At 43.4% G+C, this 13,380-nt stretch overlaps 1 protein-coding gene across 1 annotated transcript; it reads right to left on the bottom strand.

Annotated features, from left to right (window-relative positions):
- Positions 1-1,735: 1,735 nt before the first annotated feature.
- On the bottom strand, positions 1,736-8,165 carry LOC124086698 (uncharacterized). Its single transcript, XM_046435157.2, is given in 3 exon segments — positions 1,736-2,980; positions 3,068-5,446; positions 5,449-8,165. Coding segments are annotated over 3 exon segments (5,169 nt in total). The 5' UTR covers positions 7,121-8,165; the 3' UTR covers positions 1,736-1,862.
- Between the last annotated feature and the right edge of the window lie 5,215 nt (positions 8,166-13,380).

Genomic DNA, 13,380 nt, shown 5'->3' on the forward strand with positions numbered 1-13,380 from the left:
GTGCTGTGGGAGTACTTGATATTGCTGCGCGAGTACCATAGTTTGAATTACAGACAATCTTTTTTTTATAAATTGCATTAATTTGTTAAATATGCAGGGCCCAAATGTTAAGATCAGCAGCAATACAATTAAGGGACCGGCTACAGTAGATAATATAGTAGTTAACCAAGGGGAGTTATTAAACCAGCTTTCAAACCAACTTTGGGAGCTTTGCAGAGACCTTTCCCTTGCATCTAGTCTTTCTCTAAGCTTTGTCATAGACTCCCTTACTACCCCTGTGTGATCGGTGTAAAAGCAACAGTTTTCTTTTAAGGCTGTACAAAGTCCTCCCTCCTTCAAGAATAATAGGTCCAGACCTCGTCTATTCTGCAAGACAACTTCTGATAAGGAGGTTAGGGATTTTTCTAAAGCAGTTACAGAGGTTTCTATTGCTCTTAGGTCTTGTTGGATTGCAGCTTCTAGAATCCCTAGCTGTCGGGGGCCCTCAACCAGAGCTGCAGCCCCAGTCCCAATTCCTGCCAATACTCCTGCTCCTAACAAGACTGCCAGGGTAAGGCTAATAGGCTCTCGGGTGTATCGAATCCTGCCCATGAAATGTCCTTCAAATTCCTCTGAGGAATAATAGAATAGTCGTGGGTAGATTCGGACTAACACACAAAAATCAGTGGAGGCATTGAGGATTGCCGTGGAAATACAGGGGGTCAGTCCAATGTTGCAGGCCCAATAAGTTCCGGGGGGACCCCACAAATAGTTATTTTGTGAGCCATTTGTCAGGAGGGTGGTGTTACAGAGAGGTTGATGTGACAGGGGTATATTTCCTACACAGATCCCTTGTCCTGAAACTTCAGTGATGGTGAGTTTATAGCCGGGCAGGGACATACATTTAGGATCAGGGTTTGTGTTACTGTTCCAGTCAGACATTATTGCTATTCCTTCATAGTAGGGTGGGCCGAAGGTGAGACAGAGCCAACATTCCCGGGTGCGGTCTGGGTTGGTGGCATTGAGGGCATAAAAGGCTCCTTGAATCAAATCTAACAATCGGTTTTCGGTTTCAGGGAGTGTGGGTTCGGGGGAGTAACTAGAGGTTTGACAGTCTATGGTTACAATTTGAGACATGGGTGGCTCACTGGGAGGTACTTTGGGCGGACTTTTTGATTGTCTGGGAACTGAGGGAGCTCTTTGGTCCCCGAGAACAGGATTAGGTCCTATTGGGCTCATCAAAATTGGGGTTAGAGATAATTTGATTCTGAGAATTACACCGAGATCATCTCCTTTCATAAACCATCTAAGGCCCCATGTTCTCCCAGTGAGCCAGGGATCTAGCTGTTCTTTTCCTTTTTCTGTAAACTGTATCCGTAAGGGCAATGATTTGTCCCCTTGGTAGTAAGATGTAGGGGGGGGATAGCAATCAGAGGGGCGCGTACCATGGGGAGTGAAGTTTTTGAGTATTGTTATGAATTCCTTATCAGAAGAAGGTTTCCAGTGAGCGTCCCCTGTAGTTTCACAGCCCCAGGAGGAGCAAAAGTATGTTTTATAATTTCCACATCTACGTGCTTGGGTTCGGTTTCTCCCTTCTTTGGGACAAACGTAAAAGTCATGTTGACCCAGTCTGCATCTCGTTATGGGGGTAGAACAATAAGTACTGAGGTCATGTGAGTTGCCGGGAATATCCCAAGAGTCTGATTCAGCGGCTAGTTGACAAAAGTCTGGGGTCAAAATAGGCCACCATGTGCCAGGGATGTGGGCTGCTGTAATAGACCAAATTATTTTTCCGGTTTCGGAATACACCTGCCAAGTCAACTTCATGGGGGTATGGGGATTACTACCTAGGACGAGGGGAGTAGCGTAGAGAGCAAGAGTGATTAACAACGTGTAAGTCTTATCTTTAGCGGGTTTTGGGTGCGTTGCAGTTTCCATTCTGGATCCAGAGAGGCGTCTGTGGGCTCCTGCGGATGTGCAGCTTTCACGTGGGAAGCGTGGATCCAAGCGGTGATGCCGTCCACTTTGATTGCAGTGGGAGTGGTCAGCAGGATGGTGTAAGGTCCTTTCCACCGTGGTTCGAGGTTCTTGCTCTGGTGCCTGCGTACCCAGACGGTGTCTCCGACTTTGAAGGGATGTGGCAGCGAGGGGGTTTTGAGTTCCTCCTTGTATGCTGCGGCTAGAGGCTTCCAAACCTCATTCTGGACCAACTGCAAGGCACGCAAATGAGTCTGCATAGATGGGGTGAGGGAGGCATAAGTTTCAGTTTCATAAAAGTTAACAGCAGGTGGTGGTGCACCATACAAAATCTCAAATGGGGTTAGCCCCTGTGGGCCTGGGGTGTTTCGGGCCCGGTATAAAGCTAAAGGTAGGAGTTGTACCCAGTCTCTAGTGCCAGTTTCAAGCGTTAATTTAGTTAGAGTCTCCTTGATGGTTCTATTCATCTTTTTTACCTGTCCTGAACTTTGGGGTCTATAAGCACAATGTAATTTCCAATTAATCCCCAATGTATTGGCCACCATCTGACTTACCTGGGAGACAAAGGCAGGCCCGTTATCTGACCCAATGGTCCCGGGTACTCCATACCTGGGAAAGATTTCTTCCAGTAATTTCTTTGCAACCACCTTAGCAGTCTCATGCCGAGTTGGGAATGCCTCGGTCCATCCAGAGAAAGTGTCAACAAAAACCAGAAGATATTTGTAGCCATACATACCAGGTTTAATTTCAGTGAAGTCTATTTCCCAATGGGTTCCGGGCTTATGGCCTTTTACCCGGATCCCTGTTCCAATTTTGATCTTACCAGCATTTACCTGGGCACATGCTTGACAGTTTTCTGCTTCTTGGCGCAGAAGTTGATCCCTGTTTGGAAGATATAAAGTACCTTCCCCACGCTCTAAGAGCTCCTTCATCTTTTTAGCCCCAAGGTGTGTTAGTCTGTGTAGGGACTTTACTAATTGTTTTGAATTTTTGAGGGGCATGATAGTCTTTCCTTGATATTTCCAGACATTTTTTCCGGGGTCATAAGTGGCCCCCAGTTTTTGTATGGCATCTAAATCTTTATCTTCATAGACCCAGTGTTCTTCATGGTCATCATGTGGTGGGTCTACTCGTTGGGGCAATAGAGTCACTATCAAAAGCTGTGGCCCTAGGGCTGCTTTCTTGGCCGTTTCATCTGCTAATCTGTTCCCTTTGGCCTCTGGAGTATTACCTTTTTGATGACCGGGGCAATGCATGATACTTAACTTTTTAGGCAAGAATAAAGCTTTAAGTAAGGCTAATATTTCAGCCTTATTTTTGATCTCTTTTCCTTCTGAGCTTAGTAGACCCCGGCGTCTGTAAATTTCTCCGTGTATGTGAGCAGTAGCAAAGGCATATCTACTGTCAGTGTACACGTTTAGTTTCTTCCCCTCTGCCAACTTTAACGCTTGAGTCAGCGCTATCAGTTCTGCCCGCTGAGCTGATGTTCCGCCCAGAAGTGCACTCGCCCATATTACCTCAGATTCGGTGGTGACGGCTGCTCCTGCTCGTCGTTCTCCATTGAGCAGATAACTGCTTCCATCTGTGTACCAGACCAGCTCCACATCCTTCATCGGTTGGTCGGTGAGGTCCGGCCGGGTTCCCTGTGTCTCTGCAAGAATCTGCTGACAGTTGTGAGGATCGGCTTTTCCTGGGAGCGGCAGGAGGGTCGCTGGATTCAGCGTCACCATGGGACCAAACTGAATTCGGTCGGTGTCCAATAACAAAGACTGGTAATGGGTGAGTCGGGCATTTGACATCCAGCGATCAGGCGGCTGGCGAATCACAGTTTCGATGGCATGAGGGGTTAACAGGGTTAATGGCTGTCCCAAAGTCAGTTTAGTGGCATCCTTAATCAGCAGAGCCACAGCTGCAATCATCCGGAGGCATGGTGGCCATCCTGCTGCCACTGGATCTAATTTCTTTGACAGGTAGGCTATAGGTCGCCTCCAGGGCCCTAGTTTTTGGGTTAAAACCCCTTTTGCATATCCCCGTTTTTTATCTATAAACAGATCAAAGGGCTTGGTAATGTCCGGTAAGCCCAAAGCAGGGGCTGACAGAAGAGCCAATTTGATGTTATCAAATGCCAATTGATGTTCCTTAGTCCAAGCAAAGGAGTTACCTTGCTTAGTTAGTAGATACAAGGGGGCTGCTATTTCAGCAAACCCAGGAATCCAGAGTCTATAGAAACCTGCGGTCCCCAGGAATTCCCGCAGTTGCTTGGGACTCTGGGGGGTTGGTATACTTGAGATAGTCTCTTTTCTGGCAGTTGTCAACCATCGTTGACCATCATGGAGTTCATAGCCCAGATAGGTAACTTTTGTCTGACAGATTTGGGCCTTCTTTGCTGACGCCCTATACCCTAGTAGCCCCAAAGTTTGCAATAATTTCTCCGTACCTGCCTGGCAATCTTCCTTGGAGGTCGCAGCCAGCAAGATGTCATCTACATATTGGAGCATGATTAGGGAAGGGTGCCTTACACGGAAGTCTGCCAAATCCTGATGCAAAGCCTCATCGAAGAGTGTTGGGCTGTTTTTAAATCCTTGTGGCAGTCTCGTCCAGGTCAGCTGTCCAGAGATTCCCCCTTCTGGATCTTTCCATTCAAATGCGAAGAGAGCCTGACTTTGGGGAGACAGTCTTAGGCAGAAAAAAGCATCTTTCAGATCCAGAACAGTATACCAAGTATGAGTAGGAGGCAAAGTGCTAAGGAGATTGTAAGGATTTGGCACTGTGGGGTGGATATCGCATACCCTCTTGTTAACTTCCCTTAAGTCTTGGACTGGTCTGTAATCATTAGTCCCCGGCTTTTTAACTGGTAGTAGTGGGGTGTTCCAGGGCGATTGGCAAGGTGTTAGGATGCCTTGGTCTAGGAGGCGTTTGATATGCGGCTTGATGCCTTGATAGGCCTCTCTTGACATAGGATATTGTTTGATATTAATGGGAGTAGCAGCGGCCTTCAGATGAATGACTATTGGGGGCCGTTGTTTTGCCAATCCCATTCCTCCGGTTTCAGCCCAGGCCTCCGGGTAGGAACTAAGCCAATAGTCCATGTCTTTCATAGGTACCGAGGGCTTGTCAAAAAGTTTATATTCGTCTTCCAATTTGAAAGTCAATATATGTAATGGAGTCTGGTTTGGCCCCGTGATGGAGACGCCCCCATCTTTAAAATAAATTTGGGCTCTCAATTTAGCCAATAAGTCTCTTCCCAACAGTGGATACGGACAGTCAGGCACGTGTAGGAACGAATGAGAAACCTTACCTGTGGCAAGGTGTACTTCTCTCGTGGTGGTCCACCGGTAGGGTTTACTCCCAGTGGCACCTTGGACCCACGTCGTTTTGTGGCTCATGGGTCCTGGTGTCTGTGTCAGCACTGAGTGTTGGGCTCCGGTATCCACTAGGAAGGTCACAGGTTGCTCCCCTACTTGTAGAGTTACCCGGGGCTCAGGGGGAGCTCCTGGCCCTGACTCCTCTAATCCTCATCTAATGTTAGCAGTCGGGGAGCCCGGTTGGTATCTCTCCTGGGGTTGGGGGGTCTCTTTGGGCAGTCTTTTACCCAGTGTCCTTTTTCCTTGCAGTAGGCACATTGATCTCGGTCTACACGGGGTCTGCTTTGCTCCCTGTCCCTGTTTACTTTGTTTCCCTGATGTCCTGCCTGAACTACGGTGGCCAATATTTTACTTAGTTCCCTGTTACGCCTTTGTTCTCTTTCCCTTTCTTTTTTGTCTGATTCCTCTCTAAGCTTAAGTTCTCGTTCTTCCTGCATCTTTCTGATCCTGTCCTCTCGTTCTTCTGGAGTTTCTCTTTTGTTATATATCTTTTCGGCTTCCTTCAGTAAGTCTGCCAGAGAAAAATCTTGCAAGTTATCTAGTCTCTGCAATTTAGACCTGATATCTGGGGCGGACTGCCAAATGAAAGCCATAGATACATTTCCTTTTTGGTCCTCGCTATCAGGATCAAAAGGAGTAAACCTCCGATATGCCTCTTTTAATCTTTCTAGAAATGCTGTCGGGGTTTCTGTTGCCCCTTGGGTAGTCTGTCTTACCTGAGCCAAATTAGTGGGTCGTCGCCCTGCTGCATGGAGACCCGCTATGAGTAACTGGCGATAGAGACGTAGGTGGTCCCTACCTGCTTCAGTCGCATGGTCCCAGTTTGGCCGGGTTAAAGGAAAAGCTTCATTAATCAAATTTGGGAGTTGGGTGGGACGCCCATCGTCCCCTGGCACATTTTTGCGAGCTTCCAAAAGAACTTTTTGTTTCTCCTCTGAAGTGAGGAGAATTTGCAGGAGCTGCTGGCAGTCATCCCATGTTGGCTGATGAGTTACTAGGATAGACTCAATCAAAGAGGTTAGAGCTATAGGGTCTTTAGAAAAGGAAGGGTTATGGGTTTTCCAGTTATAGAGGTCAGAGGCAGAAAAAGGCCAATACTGATATTGGCCATTGGGGCCTCCCGTCTGTCGCAGGGGGAGAACTCTGGAGGTGTCTCCTGAGGCGGTGTGATCCCGGCGTCCCCGGAGCCGTCCCACCATGGGAGAAGGATCCGGGGGAGCATTGGCGACTGGGCCTTCTTGGTTCTCGTCCTCGGAGGATGCTTGATCAGGTTCAGGGGCTTGTAAGGGCTGGGGCTGATAGGGAGGAGGCTCATCAGTCAGCAAGTCAATTAGAGTTGAGTCCTCCGGCGGTAGAACCTTCTTTGGTGTTGTCCCTGTTTTAACTGAGGTCTCAGATTTGTTAAGAACAGGGTAAAGATGAGAGGTTTGGGGAGGGGGAAGTGGAATGAGGGGAGCAGAGGGTTTAAGGGGAGGACGGAGAGGGGGTTTGGGTGGAGAGAAAGGAGCAACCCAAGGGGGGGGGTTGGAGGCTAAGTCCTCCCAGGTAACAATGTAGGGTATCTGGTCAGGGTGTCCATGAGGACCATGGGTGAAGATTCGGGTTTTCACCTGGAAAATAAGATCAGTATTAAAAGTCCCTTCTGCTGGCCAGCTGGTGTTGAATGTTGGCCATTCTGAAGTACAGAGAGTTTTCCATTTTTTTTTTTTGACTGTCACGGACAGGTTGTCTGCTCGATCTTGAACGTCTTGCCAATGATCTAGAGTTAGGCTCAAAGGGGTTGTTAGTGATTGTCCCATGTTACTTTCAGAGAGGAAATAGAGAGACAGACACAATGACACAAAAACGAAACCAAACAGTGAGATCGCTGCGCGGCTTCGGTGGAAACCGAACAAATCAGATGGCCTGGGAGAAGTTTGTACTTCTCTTTCGCCTACAAAAATGGTGTAACCCTCGGAAACACCGGGGGCCCCAAAGAAATGGACCCTTCTGATCCCTGGGACGTCTCCCAGGGTGGCAGGGGAGAAGTCCGAGTTCGTCAACTCCTTCTCAAGCTGCCTCAGAATACTAAATGACAGAACTGCCTCAGAATACTCAGAATACTAAATGACTATGCCTAGGATCATATAGTCTTACAGACGCTGCGCGGAACAAAGAACAGATAACCAACAGGACAACAAGACAGTCAGTTTGAGCTGGCCAGCTTACCTCCCAGTGATGTCGGGTGTCCTCCGGATAGGGACCGGGATCGGAACCGGAACCGGGATCTTGGATCTCGGTGGAACCTCCACAATGAAATATCCACAGATCCCAAACCCGGAATGAACCACACGAGACACTGGCTGCAAAAAGCAGGAGGCGTTTATTCTCACACAGGCGCCTGCGGGTGCACAGCAAAACCTCAGCCGGAGCTTTGATGAGCTGGCACACCGGGCTTTGGGGTATAGATCTTTTATATGGAACAGGTGGGTTAGGTCTTAGCTTAGCACAGCAACAGCCTTCCTATTGGTCCCTCTGAATTTAGCAGTTGAGTCACCTAGGGGGGTAAACTTGTTTTTCAACTTTTTGTTCTCAGAAAAACCATAAAATTGCATTCTGTCCTTTCAGTTCCTGTTTTTAAACCTAGTTCTCAAGTTTAACCAGTAGGACTGTCTAAAAGGAACATCTTGTGATAGGGGGCCCATTAGGGTTATCTACATGGAACATCTTGTGGTAACATTGTGCAACACCTGAGGTGCTACATGCTGCTGGAGGGGTTTTGACATGGGGGTTGGGTGAGGATGTGTCTTGCAGCTTTGAGGCCTAGGGGTTTGGTCATCTAATGCTGGGCCTGGGTCTTGAGGTCCTACAGCTCTAGCTGCAGAGAAAGGCAGAGGCTGTATCTATCAGATGAAATTTAAACTTCCATGTGTTTATGGGGTTATCCATTTTGAAGGTGGAAGGGTGAGGTAGGAGCTAGAGTGAAGACATAAGATTTCATGTGGTTTAACGAGAGAAAAGGTACAAATGTATTTAATGAAATTTTTACATGGCAAGCAAACTCTCAAAATGAAATGCAGACTTGAGAGAAATAGAAAAACCTGTGTATTTTTTGTTATCAGTGTTTTTCTTTTGTAGCTGGAACATAAGGACATTTTACCCAAGAGGAAATTGTGAAAAGCAAGATCTGACTCATGGGGGAAGAAGAGAGGGAGAGAGCTTCACACTACGGTTAGTAAGGGAATGTTCATCCTCCTGAGACATAACGGGGTGGTGAAGGAGGGAGCCTGTTTGGGTTCCACCTTCTACTAGAATTCAGTCTCTGCAGAGCCCCTTTCCTGCCTTTTCTTCTTTGATAAGGAAGACAGGACTGTGTTTGACATTTTAAACCCATCCCTCCAATCGCATGTGGAATTCTGAGCAGCATTAAGACTACTGTTATGAAACTGCCCTGAGATACAAATTTGCCCTCTTCTAGATCCACAATGTTTATCTAACCTGAGTTTCCTGTCAAATTTGCCAAACCAAAGAGGAGAGATAAACTGCCATTTTTAAAAAATATTTTAGTAGATTGTTAAGAAATAAGCACATCTTTTTTAATATGATGTGAAAATTTATTTTTTGCTCCATTTAGGGAGAATCAATATTGCTTGATGCATGGATAGCTCCACAACTCCTCCTTATTTCTTCTTACCAATTATTAATCCCCTAGAAATATGAACCTGGTCACAGAAAGAAGGGAGACAGTACTGTGGTTTGGAAATAACATCAAAGGGATAGTCTGGAATTCCCTTTCTGATTCTGCTGCTAACCAACTGAATAATCTCAGCATGCCCATAAAGCTGTCTGAGCCAAGTGCTTGTGGGAGATTAAACAGTGGGCTGTGTGCTCATTTTTTTGGTATTTTTTTTCTTTCTTCCTTTTTATAATTATTATTATTATTATATATTATTATATTATTATTTTATAATAATAATAATAATTATTATTATTATTATTATTATTATGTAGTAGGGATTGAACCCAGGGGTGCTTAGTCACTGAGTCACATCCCTGGCCCTTTTTTAATTTTTTATTTTGAAACAGGGTCCACTAAATTGTTGATCCTAGCTTTAAACTTGCAATCCTCGTGCCTCAGACTCCAGAGCCCTGGGATTACAATGTGAGCCACAGCACCTAGGCATGTGTTTATTCCTTAACAGCAGTGACATATCTCACAGGCACAGTTATTAGAACTGCAGTTTAAGGTTCAGGAATGAGCCCCTTGATTCTATCCTTACACATAGATTTCAATACCCACTATTTAGTAGACTTCACTCAGGGTTTTCCAGTTCAATGTGTCAGTTTATTTAATATCTTAAATGAGCCTTTTGAAAACTCCCTGATAGGCAGTATCCTTTTACTGAAGATTATCTTCAAGAAGTTCTAATGTGTATGATATTAAAATAATAACATTGATAACTGTGCACGAATGAATTTCCTTCACAAGATATCTGATGCTGTCCTAGATGGTTATCAATAACCTTGAAAAAAGGAAGAAGTTTCTATAGGAATGTGATTGATTACATAAATTAAGTTATAAGGGGACTTGGACATGGGGCACAATGCCAACTAGAAGGTTCATGATGGAAATATCTGAGTGTGGATATGACATAATATGTTGAGAGAGAATTTTCAACATTATGCATTTAAAGCAGTAAGCAATTGTATATTTTTATTTGTATTTTTAAATAGAAAAAGTGTATCCATTGCACTTTGTTTCATGCCCAATTTTTACTATTCCTCTTATTGCTGTATAACCAATGATGCACATGACATCAGCTCTGGTACTGACTCATGGTAGGCATACATAAAACATTTAAATTTTTAAAAATAACAAATAAATAAGTGACTAATACTAGAATCAGTGTAGCATCTCCATCTATAGTCTATATGGGTTTAAAAAAATATAGCAGGAAGTTCAGTAAGATATGCTTATAAAACACCTGCTTTTCAAAGCATGTTATAAAGATTCTATTCTGCCCCTTCTCTCCCTCCTTCCCAGAATTGCTTTTATTTATTTATAGTCTACTTGAATTAAGGGGCTATTTCTGCCCCAGCAGGTCTTCCCCCCCTCCCACTTCGTTCATTGCTTTGCTTCTATACAATTAGAAATACAGGAGTTACATCATTATTTAGTATACATCATAGTACTATAAATTCTATGTTAGATACCTAGTTAAAGATATAGGGGAATGAAGACTTGTGTCAGCACTCATTAAGTATGGGTGAACATCACACTAATATCCCAATGAGATTAAAGAAAATACTTTTAAACCTTCCCATTGTGTCACTGTATGTTAAACTCTTCAAATGAGAGTAGTTCACAGGTAGGATCTATCTATCTATCTATCTATCTATCTATCTATCTATCTATCTATCTATAATCATCTAAATCTTTATAAAGATAAGTGATTTTTCCACTTCATGAAATTTAAAATAACAAAGTGAGTATTATCACCATGAATGATTATGTTATGCCAAAGGACAACGGAAAGCTTCAGTGAAAACTGTACATGCATTCAAAAAAACTTTTAAGTGTTTAAAATACACTCTTATCCAAGTCCCACTTTTTAAAAGCATTGCATGAATTGCAATGTGACCCCCAAGGCCATCTCACTAATCTCGCCTTATCCAATAAATCTTGTTTGAGAATTCCCTTGAAAGGAACGAATCATGTCAGATAAATTAAATGAAAGGAACAGATGTAGATTAAGAGTGATGTACATTCTAAACCTGAACTTTTAATTTCACTAAATATTATTTTCCAATCTTCATGATCACATTATATTGAAATGTTGGAACTTCAATTTCCTCTACTATTTCATTTAATAAAACCCATGTCTCCTCTGAGCTCTTAAGGAGATGTTAGCTTTAAATCACATTGACTTCACCCTTTGCAATTTACATATGTTGAAGAAATAAAAGCCTTTTCAAGAGTCACCATGGGGCCTGAGAGGCCTCAAAGGAGTATTAAGACCTTGAGTTTTATGTAAGCTGCCTCAAACACAAACCACAAATCCTCCCTGTGGAATACTAATGGCTTTTGTGTACAGTTACAATTCCTTGTGATTTTTTTTAAAGTTGTGGAGCAGCCCGTGTATAAAACAGCCTCTGTGCGGGTGATGGAGATATTCTAGCTCTCAGGCAAAAAGGCATTTCCATTTGGTGTTATTTCAGAGTCCAGTTTACACTGAAATAAATAATGGAACCTGTAGGAACCTGGAAAATAACACATTGAAACTGCAATTCGTGTTTTCTATAAAGATTTATTCAAAAGGACATTTTAGATATCTAAAGTAGAGTTAGGAGCTTGGTCCTTGATATCTAATGGCGGATTTACTCTAATTTATCTATTTTCTCAATGCTTCATCTTTATTTTTGTGATGCTGAAGATTAAACTCAGAGTCTCCTATATGTCAAGTATCTACCCCTGAGCTACACATCCAGCCCTACTTTATGTTTTGAGAATACATGCTTTATTTATTTATTTTTGGTATCAGGGATTGAATTTAGGGCCACTTAACCACTGAGCCACATCCTCAGCCCTTTTTGTATTTTATTTAGAGACAGTGTTTCACTGAGTTGCTTAGCACCTCAATAAGTCACTGAGACTGGCTTTGAACTCACAGTCCTCCTGCCTCAGCCTCCTAAGCTGCTGGAATTACAGGCGTGCGTCACCATACTTAGCTACATGGTTGATTTTAAATATCAGCAGAACTCACAGCCAGAGCTCAAAAGGTTTGAGGATTCTGATTTCCTAAAATGACCTCTGTTCTGTCTTTATAAGAGATCTTTCTTATATGATTCACATGCCTTTATGTGGCCCAGGAAGGATCAAAACATGACAGAAAACGAAAGATGGGGTAAGAAATTATCATGGATGTTTGCTTTGGAGTCACTCAGGGTGTCTAGCAAAACCCAGAAGTTCATAAAAGCAACAATGAATAACTCAGTACGGAGCAAACAAGCCTTCAATCTTTGTTTTCGAGTCTGGCTACACAATGTATTACTTCATGAGTTAAAAATAAAAATGGGTATGCCTGGGACCTGCCCTAGAAAAATAGAATCTAGAATCTCCAGGGCTGCCCTGTCCAATACCATAGCCATTGGCCATATGATACCATGCCATACTTGAAAGGTAGTTACTCTGAACTCAGATGTGCTGTAAGGGGAAATTACACATTGGATTTCAAGTATTTACTCTGAAACTGACGGACATAATGACAAAGACTCTCTTCGACCAATCTTTAAACACGCTCCCCTGAGCTCTCTTTTCAATTGGACCTTGTCCTTGAGTCCTGTCCTTTAGACCACCAAGCCCAGCCTTAATAAAAATTCTGCTAAGTTAGTTTAGCAAGAATCCCTTCACCCTTGATAGCTTCATATCTGCTCAAGTTCACCTTCCACCCCTGCTTGTCTAAGTCCTTGAATTCCTTGAGCAAGAATCCTGTTGAACCAGTTTGGCAAGGTTTCTCCTCCCCCCTGATGTCTCCTGTTAGAAATTGTTAATCCACTGACCCTTTCCTTCTGCTTATTGGCATTCTCATCTGTCCTTGCTCTATACAGAGTTGAACTCAGGCTGTCCTCTAGTCTTGAAAGCTACCTCTCCTGCTGTCTTGGATGAGTTTCCAGTGAATAATTTGTCCTTAATAATACAAACAAATATAAAAATGTCAATGTTTCTTTATGGATCATATGTTAAAGACAAATACATTTGGGCTAGGTGTAATGGCATACACCTATAATCCCATCTATTCATCTACTTGGAGGCTGAGGAAGGAGGATCACAATTTTCTAGGCCATCCTATGCAAATTCATGAGAACCTGTCTCAAAATAAAATTTAAAAAGTACAGGCCATAGAGCTCAGTAGTAGAGTGTTTGCCTAGCATATACCACCACCACCAAACAAACAAATGAAAGGAATATAATTAAAATATATTCAATTAAACAAATTGTATGATAAAAAATAAGACCTTTTAAAATAAGGTAGATGATCACATATATAACCTTTATTATATTTTTATTAGTTAGTCCTCC

This window comes from Marmota monax, unplaced genomic scaffold (genome assembly GCF_021218885.2).
Source record: "Marmota monax isolate L192 unplaced genomic scaffold, Marmota_monax_Labrador192_F-V1.1 WCK01_AAM20220418_F8-fsc00024, whole genome shotgun sequence".
Taxonomy (NCBI): Eukaryota; Metazoa; Chordata; class Mammalia; order Rodentia; family Sciuridae; genus Marmota; species Marmota monax.